The sequence below is a fragment of the Podarcis liolepis genome (assembly GCF_965112155.1).
Source record: "Podarcis liolepis genome assembly, chromosome: 6".
NCBI lineage: Eukaryota > Metazoa > Chordata > Lepidosauria > Squamata > Lacertidae > Podarcis > Podarcis liolepis.
In genome coordinates this window covers 81357774-81375669 of record NC_139559.1, presented here as the reverse complement: position 1 = coordinate 81375669, position 17896 = coordinate 81357774, and the positions used below count along the sequence as shown (strand labels likewise).

Here is a 17896-nt window from a genome sequence, read left to right as displayed (position 1 = left end):
GAAAGAAATGGGCCCCCAAATCAATGTTAGGGCTAAAGGTGGGTTGTGGGTCTGAAAAGATTGAAAATCACTTGTCAGGCAAGTGTTGATTTCATTGATTCATGAGCATTCATGTGTGAACTTGCCCTCAGAGGGCTGACCACTTAAAGCAGAGCTTTCCAAACAGTGTGTCGCGACATGTTAGAGTGTCGGCTGCAATGTGTCGGTGTGTATCGCACAAATGCTCCCCACGCTCCTCCTGGGGCTAGAAAGGTGTTCGTTTTAACCTCTGGTTTGCTAGTAAACCTGAATTACTGTGTTGCGAAATGATTCAAAACTGAATTACAGTGTCGTGAAATGATGCGTGTCTTAAAAGTGTGTCACCAACATGAAAAGTTTGTAAAGCTCTGACTTAAAGAGTATTTTCATGTCACATAATGGACTTGAATGTATGAGGACATATTAGGCCACCCCTTAGTTTAACCCCTTAATCCTCATCTTTCCCTACATGAACCATGCAAATGTAACTTCAGGGTCACACATTTTCCCCCTGCGTACACATTTCTGTGGTCTGACACTGTAACAACAATAACAACAACTTGTTAGTCGCTTGTCACCCAAAGATTTCCAAGCAATTTACAGCAAAGAAAAATATACAATATATAATAACAGAGGAGAAAGGGGGAGGATTCATAGAATACATTAATATTTCAAAAAAAAAATAATATCAGTGGAAAAACAACAACAAAACATACCAGCCATATAAATAGATGGTAAAGTCCTTTGTCCTGCTTTGTAAAATCCTGTGTAAGCTAATGATGCTATAGAAATAAAACCAAAGAAGAAGGTTATATTCAAAAATATTTAATTGTATCGTATTTTTATAAAGGTCATTCATATTTTTGTACAGGTCACTTGAAAGTGTTGTGATTTGAAACAATGGATGAGCAATCTCAAGGCATGCCAGGCCCTCCTGTTCCTCAATTTCAGCCACAGGTAGGACATTGCATTAGTTGCTCAGACTAGGTAGGAAGGGGTACATTAATGCAGAATTTAAAAGCCCAGAGAACTTACTCTGACTTACATTTTGCCAATGTTATTCTGTTCATTTCCATTACATACTGTAGCCCTAGAATGGTGCTATGGATTTTTTTCCTTTCCATTTTTTTTTTACTGTTGCAACTTGGATTCCAGTTTGTTTGTTTTTTGTTTGTAACTGTATACTACGTTTTAGGTGAATCACGAATCAGTTCTTATAGAAACATTAACGCAATAAGCATTGGCTAGCTTCAACAACAATACAAAAAACCTTTTTCAGAACTACATTTCTCTTCTTTACCCTGAAGGTAAGCTGGATTTTGAAAAGCCCTGTGGTGGCTGTTGTTGAGGGAGGACCAATTTATCTCAGACAGAAGTCATGAAGCTAGAGCTCCTCTCTGTGATGCTCTATCTTATCCCCTCAGGGCAATATGGTTCTTGGGTAACCCTTTGGCGGTGACTGAGATTGGTAGAGAGGCCACCAGTAGGAGCTTTAGGAGTTAGTTGGTGGACAGCTCTGTAAGAACGTCCCTTAAAATTTGAAGCGCAGATGTGCCAGTACAACTCAAATTTCTGTATCATATAATCTTTTTGTGTATCTCCATGGGAATGCTAATATCAAATAGTGACCTGAGAGAGAATGCAGTTTGCTAAATCATAATTGCGTCAGTGCAAATTATGTATTCAGAAGTAAACGAAGAAACAGTAGCAGAACAAAGTTTCTTCTTGGATTTCGAAAAGCATACCAAGAATGAGTTTGTGTAACCCTGTTTTTCAGCGGAGTGTCGGGACAGCAGCGAAAAACAGTCTAATTAAAAGGATGAAATGTTTTTCTGATACATAACAAGTTTTAAGTTACAAACGGGGAGTGGGAAAGTTGTTAACATTCACAGATTTCAGCACAGCTGTTGCTTTGGAATTTGAGCCTATTTACACCTCAGGTGGTAGTCATGTTCAGCTGCTATATACCAGTGGTTTGTCGCCCATACACTAAAAAGTGTGATGGGGAGATGTATGTGTTCAAAGATGATGTGCCCTTATTTTTGGCCAGTCATGACTGTCTGATGTACGTCCACACACTGTGTTTGTATGTGCACATCTTCACTTTGAGGATACCAAAATACCAGCTGAAGGTACTGTCTTAACCAGGATTTCTAAACACCCTTGTTTCTTGGTCTGGTTACAAGGGAACCCACCCAGGCTAGCATTAACCATAATTCACATTGGTGTAGGTGTCCAATCCTGAAATAATTTGAACACTGAAATTAATAGCTTTGTGAGTAGGTGATTTCTTTTAGTTTTGAACTGTTTTAGAAGTTTTAATTGCATTATTTTTTGCATTGACATGTTGCTGCCCTGGGCTCCTTTGATGGAAGGTGAGGGATATATGTTTTATAAACAACGAAATAAAATAAATAAATAATCCAAAGCATGTTCCTGTGACTGCCTTCTGATCTGCAGACTGTGGTTTGCAGGGAGCCAGCACTGGGTCTGCCCAGAACATGGGAGAGAATGGTTAGGGCCTCGATAATCTAGCTCAATAGATGGATTGTGTTATGCCAAAAGCAACACCCCAGCTGAGATGTAGAAGTTGTTGCCACTCCTTTTCTTTTTAATGTGCTGGTCTAAGATGCAGTGTGATCTTTACCAAAATGTATGTAATATGTTCTCTGACCAACTGATGCTCCCATTATGCATGAGTTTATTGCTTTCCCAAATTGCATAGTGGCTGGGAGGGAGGCCCGGGTGATAGTTGGGAGATGTGCAGCTATGTTCCTTCTCATGTCAGGTCTCCACGTCTAAATTGTATGACAAGACAAGGGAGCAGATGAGACAAGCTGTCAGTCAGCCACACTGCCCTTTGAAGAAAGGCCATTGGGGCTGGGGAGGCAGGGGGGGAGGTGCTGCAAATGGGCTGTGAAGTTTACATACACTGCCCACTGTTAAACAGATTACCTCTAATGAAGTGTCTAATGCTCAGGCCATATCAGTCTAATCCTCGGTGGCAGTTCATCCCTCAACTGCCAAAAAAACACCGCCCTCTGGCCCGCTCTCGCCACTCTGGCCGCCAAACACAGGGAGGTGCCCAGTCTTAATAAAGCCAGACAGTGTGTGATCTGACATGCAAATGTAGGTCATTGCATATGTAAATGTGTGATTACAAACCTGCATGCCAAAACACATTAGTGAGACTTTGCTCTCAGCATGCGGTTGTCACACTGCCTTAGTAGTTCACGCTAATGTTTGTCAAGTTACTGTGCAGACAGAGGATGCAATTCCCAATTCAAATTTTGAAATATATGCTGGTTAAACAACCACAAAACCCCGTAGCTTAATGAAGCCACTTCCTGGTTCTCTGCAACGTGAACATTTGAATAATAAGAGAGAACTCCACCAAGTTTCTCTGTTTTTACTCTAAATGCTGCAGATAACCTCATTAAATCTGCATAGGCTTCACTTTGAATATACATAGCTGAATTGCTGCAATACCATCACTATCGAAGTAACAACGTATTTGGATGTAGGTGCTTCTAAGGAACAATAATTTATTTTTGATTGTGTAACTGAGCACCGGGGAGGCAAAAGCCCTAGAATCATTTCTAACACCCGCTGCAGTTCAAAGAAGACTAATTGAGTACTTACAGCATTTAGAATTGCTGCTGTTTTTGCTTTTAAATTGAAATGCAAGGGCACAAAATGACAAAATTGTCGCCGTCCTTCATTTCGTTACTGTTTTTGTTTGGATGCTGCATGTCACAAGGGTATGCAAAACTTTGAAATATAAAATGCTTGGGATACAGAACAGAGAACAACCTGGAGTATCACTGACTCTCAGTTTTCTGTCTTATAGTCTTTGCTGTCTCCTCCAAAAACAGGAGAAGCCAGTTACAAGTATATATTCTACATCAAATGGAGCATATCCAGCTTCAGAATACAAACAGTTAAATATAATCAAGAACTGTGGATCTTAGAACTCTGCATTTCTGCATCAATTTCCAGATCTCTAAAGCAATCTATTAACGGTTGCTCAGTTTCCATCTCTCAGTAGTAGATAAAGCGTTGGTCACAGATAACATTGCAGGATGCATTTGTGCATGCCTTCAATGCAGACAGAACTTGCTCTGATTCCAGGCCAGTACTAATCCATCTTCTTCAGCTACAATTTTCAGAAGTAATTTGGCCTGGGTTTCCCATCCTTTTCTCCTTATCTGTACTGGATCTAGGAAGTTTTCTCATACCTCTTGGATAGAATATCCACTTACGCCTAGGAACTATGTAGACAATGTTAAATTGGCTGACACTCAGAAGCCCATACGTGATCATGTTTCTCTTGAAAATCCACAACTATACATGTATATTTTAACAATATGAGGACCAGACCTGAATCCTTAAAAGGAATACGATATCAGGTGAAATGGGAAGAAACAGTGTTATTGATCACAACTTATCACCCTAGTCTGACTTGTCAGAGGACTTGTCTACAGTAGGGGGAGGACTGTAGGTCTAAGTGCCATTGACAGGAACTCTTGTCTGCAATCCTATGCCCACTTACCTGGAGATAGGCCCCACTGAACTCACTGGGATGTATATCGAAGTAAGCATGTATAGGGTTGGATGTAATTTTCATTTATTTTTGTCAATTGCATTTGTGTGTAAATATTAATATTCATTTATATTCCTTTTTACAAAAAGTACACAAGGTACCTTTACATAAAACCTAATTAGAACGTGACCCAGAAAGTAAACAATAGAAACAACAGTTTAATATGAAGGCAGATAAAACCATGATTTTAAAAGCCCCACAAATAAAACTGTCCTCAGTCCTCACCTGAAAACAGACTGTGTGGGAACAGTATCGATCTCTCTTGACAGACTATAACAAATTCTAGGTACCAGAGCTGAAAAAGCCTTCTTCTGAGTACCTATCTGGTGCACCTACCTAATCTTGAAGGTATTGGTTAGGAACATTTTGGGAGGATTGGAACCTAAAACCATTTAAGGGTTTGAAGTTCAAAGTCAGGACCTTGGGTTGAGTCTAGAAGAAAACTGCCAACCAGTGACAGTGCAGTATTGACACACAGACACTTGGTGATGTGGTGCAGCTAGGAAAGGGTTAGTTCTCCTTTTTTTTAAACCCAGTAACTTAGAATCCATTCCAAACTGGATGCATACTGACTTTCCAGGGTTAGGAACCTAGGCAGTTCCAAAGCAAACATTAGGAAACTCAGAACAAATACACCCATATAGTTTTTCGAACACTGTGGCTGAGTACTGCTTATTTCTGCCAGTGCACACATACTTGCCTTTTTAAAGCCTCTATACTTGGTGCAGCCAATCTCACATTCATGTTCTTAAAGCTAATGGTATAAGCAACTGGCTGTTGGGAGGGGGGAAACTATGATTGCACATACTCTTCCAGTATGTAAAGTATACCTTATGTTTTCTTGTATCCTTGACTGCAGAAAGCCTTACGACCTGACATGGGCTACAATACTTTAGCAAACTTCCGAATAGAAAAGAAGATTGGCCGTGGACAGTTTAGTGAAGTTTACAGAGCCACGTGTTTGTTGGACGGTGTGCCAGTAGCTTTAAAAAAAGTGCAGGTAAGGATGTCTTGAGCAATGCAATGAGAAACTTGGCTACTGCTTTTGGTAAGGCTGCTTAATGTTGTTTTATATATGTCAATAGGTGACCATTATTTTAGAACCTTTGTGGGGGGTTTTACTTTATTTTTGCATTTTCCATTTCACAAACCGTAACAACAACAAAAAACAAAATACAGACATCATATCCCCTTTGACTTCTCTGCCCCCCTTTTGTGAATCCTTATGTTTTCATTTTCATTCTGCCTCTTATCACTAAGTCCACTGCTGATTCTAAAACAATTGGAGTTAGCATTGTTTTAGAACCTTTGATAAATTCTAAATTGCTGAAATACCGTTTTATGAAACAAATAATCACAATTGTTTATTTATATACTACTTTTCCATAGTAAACTATGGTCAAAGCAGATCACAACATCAAAACGATTACATAATTCACAAGTCATAACAAAATATAAATAATCACATAAGAAATTGGCTACTCTCATATTAATAAAAGTACAATAAAATTGTACAATCCACTGATAACTCTTAATAAGATCTAGCAATAAAAATACAAGAACGTAACTTACGCACCTGCAAAACTAATTTTTGACCCCCAGCAACAGCAACAACAACCCCCACTCTGATGCTCTCTAGGTAGCAGCAACTTTCATAGCTGGAGTCATTCTGCATCCTGTGCTCTCAGGCCAGGTGAAGGTGGTCCAAACTGAGAGCAGGGACCAGTTCACACAGGACTTTTATCCACCATCCACTACCCAGAGATCTACCCAGGCAGCAAAGTCTCTCACTTCCAGAGGTTGTCTCAGCAGAGTGGGCTTCCGCTTTCTCATGTGCCCTTCTTGGACAATCAAAGCCACAGCATTTATGATGTCAGCAAATCAGGAGTCACGTGTATTTTTTACCCCAACAGCATGAACCTGTCCCTCCTGAACCAGGGCCTAGCAGCCTCCGCTTGCTCCCAAGTGCTGCCTTTGGCTGATGGTACCTGTACCTCCCATTCATCAGCCACAACTTTTGTGGCAGTTTTTGCCTTGAAGAAGCCTAGCATCAGCATGTGGCACCTGCAGGCACTTGTGGTATCAGGATTCTTTCAGGGCTTATAGCTGCTCTGACACCTGTCCTGAGGCTGCTGAGGCACCATTTAAATTATCCACAATGGCCCCGGGGTCACTCCAGGGCATTGTGGGAAATATAAATGTTGACTCTAGGCCGCCTAGCATGGATTGCTGCACTGCGGCTGCTGTCTTCACCAGATATCCTTCAAAGATATCCTTCGAAACCTGCAGTGTAGGAGGCTATGATGCTATGCAATGGGTAAATGGAAGAAAGATCTAACATTTTTGTAATAGACATAGGATTCAAAATATTTTGGCTCTCTGATTATTGTGCAATGAACTTTAGACATCAAAAAATGTTTCAGATTTGAGCCTTAAAAAAATAGGATGACAAGGCTGGCTGTACTGCTTCTGCCACTGCCACCTAAGGATTTCTGAATGCTTTTCTAACCCTGAATACAATAGCACCACCTCTGTCTTCTTCATGTAGCATTGTGAAGCCGTAAGTTTAAGGTGCCAGGTTTTAAGGGCTGTGCATGTGTTCACTGCCTCTTAACTGCAATCTCTGTGTGCCGTTTTTAAAAGAATGAGCTTCATTCCAGAGCAGAAGATTTTGAACTGCTAGCTTGTATTAGCGAAATGCATTAAAAAGAAGTACAAATGTTAAAGAGATGCATTCAAAAGAGATGTTCAACGTTTTTTTTAAAGTAAAGCCAGTCCATTGACTCTAGTCAGAAACCCTACTGTGCCAAATGTTCCAAGGCCATTATAAAATAACAGGCTCTTCTTTGCAGAGTATTATCTATGCACAGTCTACAGTATGGGACCTTCTTGAACAGATTTCCCCGGTCTGATTCCCCCCAGATGGTTAGAACTGCAATCCCCACTGTTGGCCATGCTAGCTGTGGTTGATGTAAGTTGTAATGCAGGACACCTGAAGTTTAGTAGGTTGGGCAAGGCTGTTCTAGGGCAATAAGACACTCTAGTTTCTTCACTTGAATGGAAGACATTGACCTTATGTGAGCATAAGAAGGTCTAGCAAGCCCCTTTCTGCACTCTCCAGACTTCCTGTGAGTGCAGCAATGAAGGGGTTCTCTCTTGTCTGTGTTGTTGCAAGGTCTCCTTGCAAGGTTTTCCTTGTTAGATTGGATTGTTTTTCTTGATGTTAAAGTGTTGCAAGTATTGCTTCATTTTTTCTGCGGGTTATTTCTCTCTCCAAGTCCTATGCACTGTGTTACAATGAGTAACTTTTGAAAAGTGCCTTCACAACAGTGGAAAATCCCGACTCGTATCTATTAGTGAGTCATTTCCTAGCCCTTCTGCTGTCCTGTGCAAATCCACCCTGTTATAAGGCACCCAGGGCTAGCTTGTGATGCTCGCTCCCACACTGTCGTGTATCTTAATGAAATTTGGGTGGAGTGGCTCTTGCACCCCATCCTAAATACTTTACAGGGCCAATTATGATTAGGATTAAATGCTGTCTTTTATTTAACAACGACATTTCAAAATTTACATTGCATTATATTACTTGCTAGCATGCATTCTGCCTGGAAGTCTGTGGGGCATTAAAGTAATTCGGATTCCTAAACTTTTTTTGGCCATGTTAATGTTTCAAAGCGTCCATCTTTTAAAAAGTTACCTAGCAGAATATAAGCTCTTTTATTATATGGAAATGCCAGAGGGTGCGAGGGTCAGCAGAGAAGGAAGCAGGATAGTGTTAAATTGCAGCATAAATGTCAAAAGAAGTGTATCTAAATGAAGACTGTAGTTTGTGTGTGTGTTTGTTACTGTACTATTTTTAAACTTGAGAATTTAATAGGTTTTTGAATTGCCCAGCAACAGTAACTATTTTGTTGTTGTTGTTATTTTAAGAATGCATGCAATTATGGAACTTCTGGCTAGCCTGGTCTACATGGGAGTTAGGGTGAAATGTTTTGCTAGAATTCTTTCCAAAAGCTCCATTGCATTTTGTGCCCTAAGTAGTTCCATGCAATTCCCCTTTCATTTCAACTCTTAATACCTTGTGTTAGAAGATCATAAAAGGATTCTTTTTATCTGGCACATGGATTAATTATTCATTGTGCGTTGTCAGCGAATTGCTTCTTCAGGATTAAATTAGAACTAATTAATCTTAAGGAAGAAAGTTCTATTTTATGCTATAAAAAAAAACTATGGCCGTTTTACTTTCCTGGTTGGTAATCATTTTATTGCTTTTGCATTTGTAGGGAATTCTATTTGTTTGTTTTGCCAAAGCTCTGCAGGTTGTGGTTTATTAAATACGCTATATTGAAAACATTTAGTTCTACGATTCAAAAGAGACTACTTTTTCAAAGATCGGAGTGCTGTTCATACATTCTGAATAAAAAAGTCTATTTGCTCTCTGAGATCAAACACCAATGGTCTTAAGAGCAGTATTACATTTTGCAGGGAAAAAAGCTTGTAGCTGGAGTGTTTCAAAAGAAGCATCCTTTTGAATTAACTGACTTATTTTATAGACTTCAAAAGTCTAGTTGTTGTACTGAGAGAAATAAATGCCGAATAAATTCAGAAATGAGAATTTAATGTGGGGAGACTTTCTTTTTTAAGAGGGCTAGTCCATCTTTCTGCTTGCTTCTTCATCTTAATCCCATTACTGCTCCCAGCTTTAGCACCACCTCTAAGGATCATCGCCCCACCTGCAACATGTAAACTGCCACCTGACCTCCTTTAATATATCTCTTCCATCTTTAGCCTATTGCCACAATTTCTTCACATTTTCCAGATAGAAAGCTGTGCTGCGTTTGCCAATTAACTGCTGGTGCAGTAGATAGATGCACATGAATTCAATGGATTAGGTCTGACTTGATGGCTGGCTGTGTAATGAGCAAGTCCCAAAATTGGAAGATGTGTCTGGGTTCCTTGGATGTGCTAGACTAGAGCATGGCTGGGAAACCTGTGGCCCTCCAGATGTTTCTGGACTACAGCTCCCTTCAGCCCTAGAGAACATGACCAGTAATGACTGGCAAACATGTTCCTGGTTTCAGAAAGATCTTTTGTTTCTCTTTTTATAAGTTCTATGTGTAGCAGCGGGGTATGTGGGGAGGATTTGGGAAGCTCTGAAAGCCTTCTTTGCATTGGGCTGTAGCTCCTAAGAGTCTTCTTTGGTGCCAGTGTTGATGTCATTTTGGTGCTGAATGAAGAGCAGGATTTTTAGCTTTTTAAACATTTTACAAAGTTAAGACCATGTTTAGCTTTACAGTCTACAAAAGATTTAAATATTCCAATCCAGAAAACTGCACTTGTAATTCAGATTCCCTACATTCTGCAAACTAATAGGTAATCTCCTCCATGCCTCTTACCTAAATGGATACCAACCCTTTTCCAGTCTAACAACATGTCCCCGTTCCTGAGGCTTTACCCTGGTCTCACACTGAAAATACTTCTTTTGTGCAAATTAATTCATTCCTCTGTATAAGCTAGGCTTCCTCAACCTCAGCCCTCAGCCCAGATGTTTTTGGCCTACAACTCCCATGATTCCTAGCTAGCAGGACCAGTGGTCAGGGATGATGGGAATTGTAGTCTCAAAATATCTGGAGGGTCAAGGTTGAGGGAGCCTTGTATAAGCCTTCCTCTTTTGTGAGGAATGTCTTTGTCTGTTTTTCTATCCAGGAAAAACACTAAATTTCCCTCCCTAAATCATATTTTTTTAAAAAATGAAAATAAATGAAACACACTTTTTAAAAAGTCCCATGTAGCTGTGGAAGATTTCTGAAACCCTTTCACTCCAAGTTTTTTTAAAATGAACCTTTTGGGGTTCTAACACTTTGTAGTTAGAGTGGGAAATTGATTTCAAGGTTCTTTTAGAAGTATTTGTCGGTAAGCTTTAAGCATTGTGTAGTATATGCAAGTACATGGACTTCTGAACAGAACAGTAAGATTGCCTTGATTTTTTGTTAGGTGTTTTCAAATCATTTAACAGTTGTTTTCAGCTATTAAAATGACAAAGATTGGGTATTAGCTTAGTCATTACAAATGCCCTTGAAATGATTTAGTCTTAGAGTTTTGTTGGATGCAGAAGCTATTATATTTGCAGTTTTTCCCCTGCAATGTACAGGTACCAAAAGAAATGTTAAACTTGTAATTCATCAGCGTTCATATATTGGTAACACGTCTTGAGAAATGTAAAATGTAAAACATCCTTGTTGTTAGTACATGGCTATTTGGTCATGTCTGGATGATTATATATCAGCTTAATCAACTGAGATATGAACGAGCCTTGTACCTTGCACATAGCCTTTTGGCTTCTTCCTTTGGGTGAGTAAGCAAACAAGCCAGGAAATATTCAGTTAACTATTGTTAACCTTACTTTCCCAAATTGTCTATAATAGAAAATGAATTTGAAACATGTCAGGATGTGAAACCATGGTTTGAATCTGGCCGATATCCTGGGATTGTTCCAAAGCCATTAACCATGGTTTCCCAATTTGGATGCAATGGGAAATTGTAGGTAACCAAATATTTCCTGCCTTGTTTTAGTCATGTGAAAGAAGGAGTGATGTGGCTGCATGTGGACTGCAAAGAGGTTTGTTCATATGTTATCTTATTAAGTCATGATATGTATGTCTGCAGCTTTGGGGAAACATTAAGTGTGCATGCTAAGTGGAATATACAGTGGTACTTCGGAATACATACGCTTCAGGTTACAGGCACTTCAGGTTACAGACTCCGCTAACCCAGAAATATTACCTCAGGTTAAGAACTTTGCTTCAGGATGAGAACAGAAGTTGTGCAGCGGTGGTGCAGCGGCAGCGGGAGGCCCCTATTAGCTAAAGTGGTGCTTCAGGTTAAGAACAGTTTCAGGTTAAGAACAGACCTCAAGAACGAATTAAGTTCTTAAACCGAGGTACCACTGTTTGTTTTAAGGGTACTAATGATTACAAAACCTCTTGTGGAAGAAAAAATCAGGTATTGAGTAGTACAACACCCAGTTTAAGGCTATTTAATGTCACCACCCCACCAATATTATTGTCTTCCTTTGAGGGAAAAGTAAATTGTTCTGTATAAATAAACAACGAATATCTTCCATTAGCATGGAAGTTCCTTTGCTTCTAGTTGTTGATTAGCCAACCAGAATGGATGTATTCGTCATAAATTTGCTAGGCTGCGATAGTTGGGGATTGTTCAGGGGAAATGGGGAACCCGACCTTATTAATACTGTGTTAATGGGCTCTTCCATAGTAAAACACAAACAAAGACCAACTCTTAAATAGTACTCTGGGCTTCTGGAATTCTCCCTAAGGCAATCAATTTAATCAGTACCAGGTGCTGTGTATTGCTTGGACAAACTTGAAAGAATGTCCTTTATAAAATAACTTCTTATTCCACCCCCCCTCCCACTATGTGATCATTTTAGTACTGTTCCTTCTCCTGCACTTAAGACTATATAACCATTTCTTACTGGGGAAAGATTTGGCAAAGATCATGTCCATCACAAAACTTAAATGTAACAAGAAAAAATGATCGCAAGAGAAGCATGGACTTGACTTTGATATGGATCAGTCGCACATAGTATCTTTAGGCCACAGGGACATAATTTCAGATTCTCTTGAAAAAATGTATGTAAGCTGTGGTAAACAGCATCCCTTGATGACTCTGTTTTGGGGTAATTTTCAGTTTTCTGCTTTATAGTAGCAACCCCCCCATTTTAGATATCAAATTGTTTTATGTACCCTATGGGAACATAGTTGCTCACTTTGCTAATGGTGTGTTGTTCAAAACATTAAATTTGGCATAGTGTAGTTACAGTTCAGTGAAACTTTTATTTGTGTAGTACAGCTTGTCCACACACAGAGAGGGGGGGATTTTCACTTTCCCCCCTGAAACAGCAACTCCACTCCTCTGTATTGAAAACTTCTTTTGAATCCCCTATGAACTTATAGGGACCCCTGACCATTAAGTCCAGTCGTGAATGACTCTGGGGTTGCGGCGCTCATCTCGTTTTACTGGCTGAGGGAGCCGATGTTTGTCCACAGACAGTTTTTCCGGGTCATGTGGCCAGCATGACTAAGCCGCTTCTGGCGAACTTAAAATGAACTACTGGTATATTATGTAACTTGAGAGGAGAGAGGAGAGGACCCTGCGAGTGCTAGCCATGAGTAGCAGTCTGAGACAGGACCCAGAAGCTGTTGGACAAGTTAAAAGTCAGGACTGAAGAGCAAGTCTAGAAGAGCACAAATGAAGAGCAAGCATACAGGAACATGCCAGAGCTTAGGAAGACCATGTTGCTCAATCAAGGCTCAGCAGGAACAGGAAATCCTGTTTGTTCGTTCCTGCCCAGAAAGATCCAATGGCCTACCTCGGAGGCTGGAGTCATTCTACCGTGTGTAATTTAGTGGTTCACCACATAGATGAGTGTCACACAGATCCAGCAGCTCCTGACAATAATTGTTGATGTGGTGGTAGTGGTTGTTAATTAAATTTGTATACCACCCTTCATGTGAAGATCTCAGAGCATAAAACCCTTGTAGTTCGCGGAACAACTGCATTGGGTTGACAGAAATGCCTTCAGCACACCTCCTTTCCATCACCCTAGGCAACTAGAGTAATGCATAAAACTATTTCATAATATGGTAGCATGCTTGTGCAAAGTGTGGCTCTCTGTTACCAACCAGCAGTTGTGTGCAGAGCTATTTTATCACAAGAGTGCAGTATCTATTAGTGCAATGCAAGCTTCTAACCCAATAATGACCTCCTCAGTAATCTTGTGAATTAGCCAATAACCCAGTAAAACAAGCGCTCGGCTGCTTAAATACTTTCAGCTGGACAAATCATTATATGTGTCGTCCAAATAATTTCTGCTGTTTCTCTAACAAGGCTCTTATGAACTTCAGAAGCATTGCCATAGCTTTTGAGGTGGGAGACTTAAGTTACAAATGTTGATACAAAGGATACTTTGCTGTCATTCTTACATAAAATCTAGGATGCAATATGCGCAACATAAGATCTAGGTGTTAAAACAAAGAACTGTAAGATGACAATCGGTGAGTCAGTATTTCTGAAATATTGTAAAATATTGTATATTAATGCTGCACATTTTAAGGTAAATTTCCATAGCTGTCCGGTTTTACTTAGTCAACTTGCTTAATTTTTTAGGCTGTACTCCTAGACATACTCCTGCCAACCTAGCAGTTTGAAAGCACGTCAAAGTGCAAGTAGATAAATAGGTACTGCTCTGGCGGGAAGGTAAACGGCATTTCCGTGCGCTGCTCTGGTTTGCCAGAAGCGGCTTAGTCATGCTGGCCACATGACCTGGAGCTCCCTCAGCCAATAAAGTGAGATGAGCGCTGCAACCCCAGAGTCGGTCACGACTGGACCTAATGGTCAGGGTTCCCTTTACCTTTGTTGGAAACAGTGGGGCTGACTTTTGAGAATTTCAATGTTAGTTAACCTACTATTTATGTGTTTTTCTCCCTTATATAGGACCTTTCTTCCTAATTTATTCCTGGGTTTGGGATCAAACTATACATTTCACTTCAGGGTTTTTTTTATTAGAATAATTGAGACCTGGCATGTCTCTTTTTAACAAAAAGCAATTGGAGGTGTCGTTTGGGATCCTGGTGCAGGGTTGAGGTAACCCATGCCATTTTCCTGCAAAAAAATAAAAGTCCCTCGTGGGTGCTGTTTTCCGCTAATAGATGCTTCTGTTTCTGAGTTTAACATTGGGGACGTTTAGACGTTCTTGCTTACCACTCAACCTGACCACAGTGTCCAGGAAGGGAAGGGTCTACAATAACGTAACTTGTCCCCTTCAGTGTGATACAGCAGGGATCAGATGTTGGTGTCTCACCACGATGAGTGGTGGGGACAGGGCAAATAGGAAACTGAAGTACCTGGTGGGTTGAGGTTTTTGTCTGGTAAGTTTAAAAAAAAACATGAACATGCCTGCTGTGTTTTCCCAAAGGCAATCAGATTCTTGGAAGCTAATCACACGCGCCAAGTCTTGGGATTTTAATGCCAAGGTGATCTAAGCAAGAGAGTGTGTTTTTCATTCTGGCTCTGAGACTTATAGCAGCTGAGGGCTGCAACATTTCTCTTTTGCCAGGCATGTTCTAAACCCCAAGTCGTAAACTTTTGCTTCTGTGTTTTCCATCAACACCAGCTTGCTTTTCAATATTTAGTCAAAACTGACTATACAGTGCTAGACCTTCCTTCCCCACTCTATTAGTCAGATGCTATTTTTTTTCGTCATAACATTCCATTCATGTGACTTATCTTGCTATCGTTCTGCTTTGCCACTCAGTCTCCTTCCTGAATCATAACTTGCAGCACAGAGAGTTTGCTTTCTATCATCTCAGCATTTGCAATGCACAGAGGTGTGAGAATCCTGGGGTGTGTTCCTGCTAAAGTTCGTCTTTCCGCTTCTCTTAGCAATTTGGCTGGTTAAAATATATTTGTCCTGTGAGATTTATGCAGCATCCTGATTCCTTGGTTAACATCTGTTGCCAAAGCTGTTTGTTTTTGCTTTCCCTGGCCATGTGCCGTGTGTATTCAACATAGTTAGGGCATTTTTTTTGGACGACAAAATGGGGACAACTAAAATTACCTTGCTTCTGTAGGAGAACTTCCCCAAACAAGCACAGATTTTGGAAGAAAGTCATAATGGGAAAATGATTGACAGGACCACTGTCCTTGCTACCTTAATTCTAGTGAGGGCTTCTAAGTGATGATGAAAAAGTGCATTGCTGGTTGGGGGTTGCAAAGCTTCTTGGTGCTCTTGTTTTATACTTCAGAGACAGCCTTTCATTTGCTTGTTTATTTGCTTTCACAATATGTGCACACTTCAAGTTACAGCAAAAAAGCACACCTGCAATTTTCAATCCACATGTCACCATGTATCTGATGACACCCATCAACAACACTGGAAAACCAGGCAGAATAAACGCTGCTTTGTTTGCCAGGAAGACCCACTGAACATGAAGATGTTGCCTAAGAGCAGAATTCCAGGGGGCATATGCAACTCTCTTGTGGTGCTGACCTTTAGGGGTTTCTCTCTAGGTCCTGACTCCCTGGAAAGCAGCTGTCGTCACATAGACATTAGGGGTCCTCTTAAATAAGATAGCATGTACAGAAATGCAGCTCCAGATCTAGACTTGTATAACTATCTTGATTATCATCATCATCACGCCAGATGCGCTTAAAAAATGAATGTCACAGTTCATTTTATGCCAATGTTTCTGAAATGTCAGATAGCTGAAACACGCTTTTTCTCTGAATTAAAATTCAAGGCACACTTCTTGTATTCCCCAAGGTTTACATTTAGCGTGTGTAAATTATATTTAAAAAGTATCCACCCATGGTGCAGCCTAGTTTCTGTATGAGTCGCTGATCTGGGCGTGCCATGTGATTGGAAGGAGATGAGTTTAGAGCAATTGGCTTGTGCAGAAGCACAACAGAAAGCCTCCCCTGAGAATGTGTCATTCTGCTGCTGCTTCTCTACATGAACAGTGGTTGAATGATGCAATCACCCACCCACCATGGAGATGCTGTAGAATTACCCACTCCCCCAGTGTAGGCTGCTTAGAAGAGGCAAAGCTAGAGCAGCGTAGCATTCAGAGATGCAGCAGGGGGCCTCTTCCGTGTTTATGTACAGTGGTGCCTCAGGTTACAGACGCTTCAGGTTACAGACTCTGCTAACCCAGACATAGTACCTCGGTTAAGAACTTTGCTTCAGGATGAGAACAGAAATCATGGCGTGGTGGCAGCGGGAGGTCCCATTAGCTAAAGTGGTACCTCAGGTTAAGAACAGTTTCTCTTTTTTTAATAATTTTTTTTGTTAACAATTTCAACATATATGTATATATATATATAGAGAGAGAGAACAGTTTCAGGTTAAGAACGGACCTCCAGAATGGATTAAGTTCTTAACCCGAGGTACCACTGTACTCTTGTGAATGGGTACGACTCACAGCAGGTATTAATTATTTAATTTAATGCATATTTCATGTCACATAGTTTGGGGATTTCTCACTTATGCAACATTACTTTTAGGGCACGAAATTAAAGCAAACATTGATGATATATATCCTGTTTTTTCCTTTTTTCTAAACAAGATATTTGATTTAATGGATGCCAAAGCCCGTGCTGATTGCATCAAAGAAATAGATCTTCTTAAGGTAAATATGTACAATGACTTTCTTTTTTTACTTGAATGAAGGTGAACTTTAGCATATATTTGTTCAGATTTTTATTATTCCCAAGTCTAAAGATTTGGGAGAAGGCGTACCTAAAATGTCCTCACTATGGATTTAGGATGATACAGGGGCATGCATGTATTTTAAATGCAGCTGCAGCAAAACTTGCATATCCTCAGCTGGTTTTTGAGGCATTTCGACTCTCCATAGCTAATAACCAGAGAAGAACTTACTTGATATGTTTATTTACTTCTCTGTGTGTGTCATTGTGATTTGTATCTCACTGCCCTTCAGGGCAGCTTACAGACAACAGCAACAACAGCAGCAAGGTTCACAATAAATAACAAATGAAAGCTAAAATGATAGGAACCTATTCTAGCTTTAGCTTCATTAATTCGCGCCCCCCCTCAAAAAAAAAAAAAAAACCTGCTACAAAATATATAAGATTACTGTTTCATGAAACAGGTGGCAGGTCAACTGCTGTTTTTTAAAAAAAGTAAATTGCACCATAATCTCAAATATCTTCTGAAAGTAGAAAAGAACCTAAGGAACAACTTAAAAATAGAACTGGCCTAATGAATTTATCAGGAGTTCCATAATGAGCATCCCATTACCGAAAAGATATCCTTCACTTCATCCCAGCTGCCCTCACTTCAGTCAAAGATGGAACTTGGGAGCAGAATTTGTCCGCTGATCTTCGCGATTGTTTACTTGGAAAAAAGGCTCTCTCCAGCATATACTGTATTTATGCCTTTTGCATAAGAATTTAGGATGCTGCCCAGACTATTTGACCATCTAGCTTAGTACTGTTCATTCTGACTGTCACTCCACGGCCTTGGGCAGAAAGAGGGCTTTTCTAAGACTGCCCCCTGGCAATCCTTTTAGGTTGGACCTGCTATATGTAAAGTTTTTTCTCAGCCACTGAGCTACTACCCCTCCCTTGCAATATATGTATAGATCACATAATGTGCACACACATGCACACAAAGATACAGTGCTTTTGTATTCCTTTTATGCATGTCAGTCTCCCATCCATATCGCATTGCAT

General features: G+C 40.2%; 1 protein-coding gene across 9 annotated transcripts in view; it reads left to right on the top strand.

The window, feature by feature from the left end:
• Window positions 1-17896, top strand: part of NEK7 (NIMA related kinase 7) — an 80851-nt gene that overhangs the window by 22080 nt on the left and 40875 nt on the right. For 8 of the 9 annotated variants that reach the window (XM_083506861.1, XM_083506862.1, XM_083506865.1 and 5 more), the window contains 3 exons: window positions 890-975; window positions 5481-5621; window positions 16768-16830. In XM_083506861.1, the coding sequence (XP_083362987.1) occupies window positions 919-975; window positions 5481-5621; window positions 16768-16830 (261 nt within the window). In that variant the 5' untranslated portion in view covers window positions 890-918. The remainder of the gene's footprint in view (window positions 1-889; window positions 976-5480; window positions 5622-16767; window positions 16831-17896) is intronic. The other variant, XM_083506867.1, reaches the window with a different exon arrangement.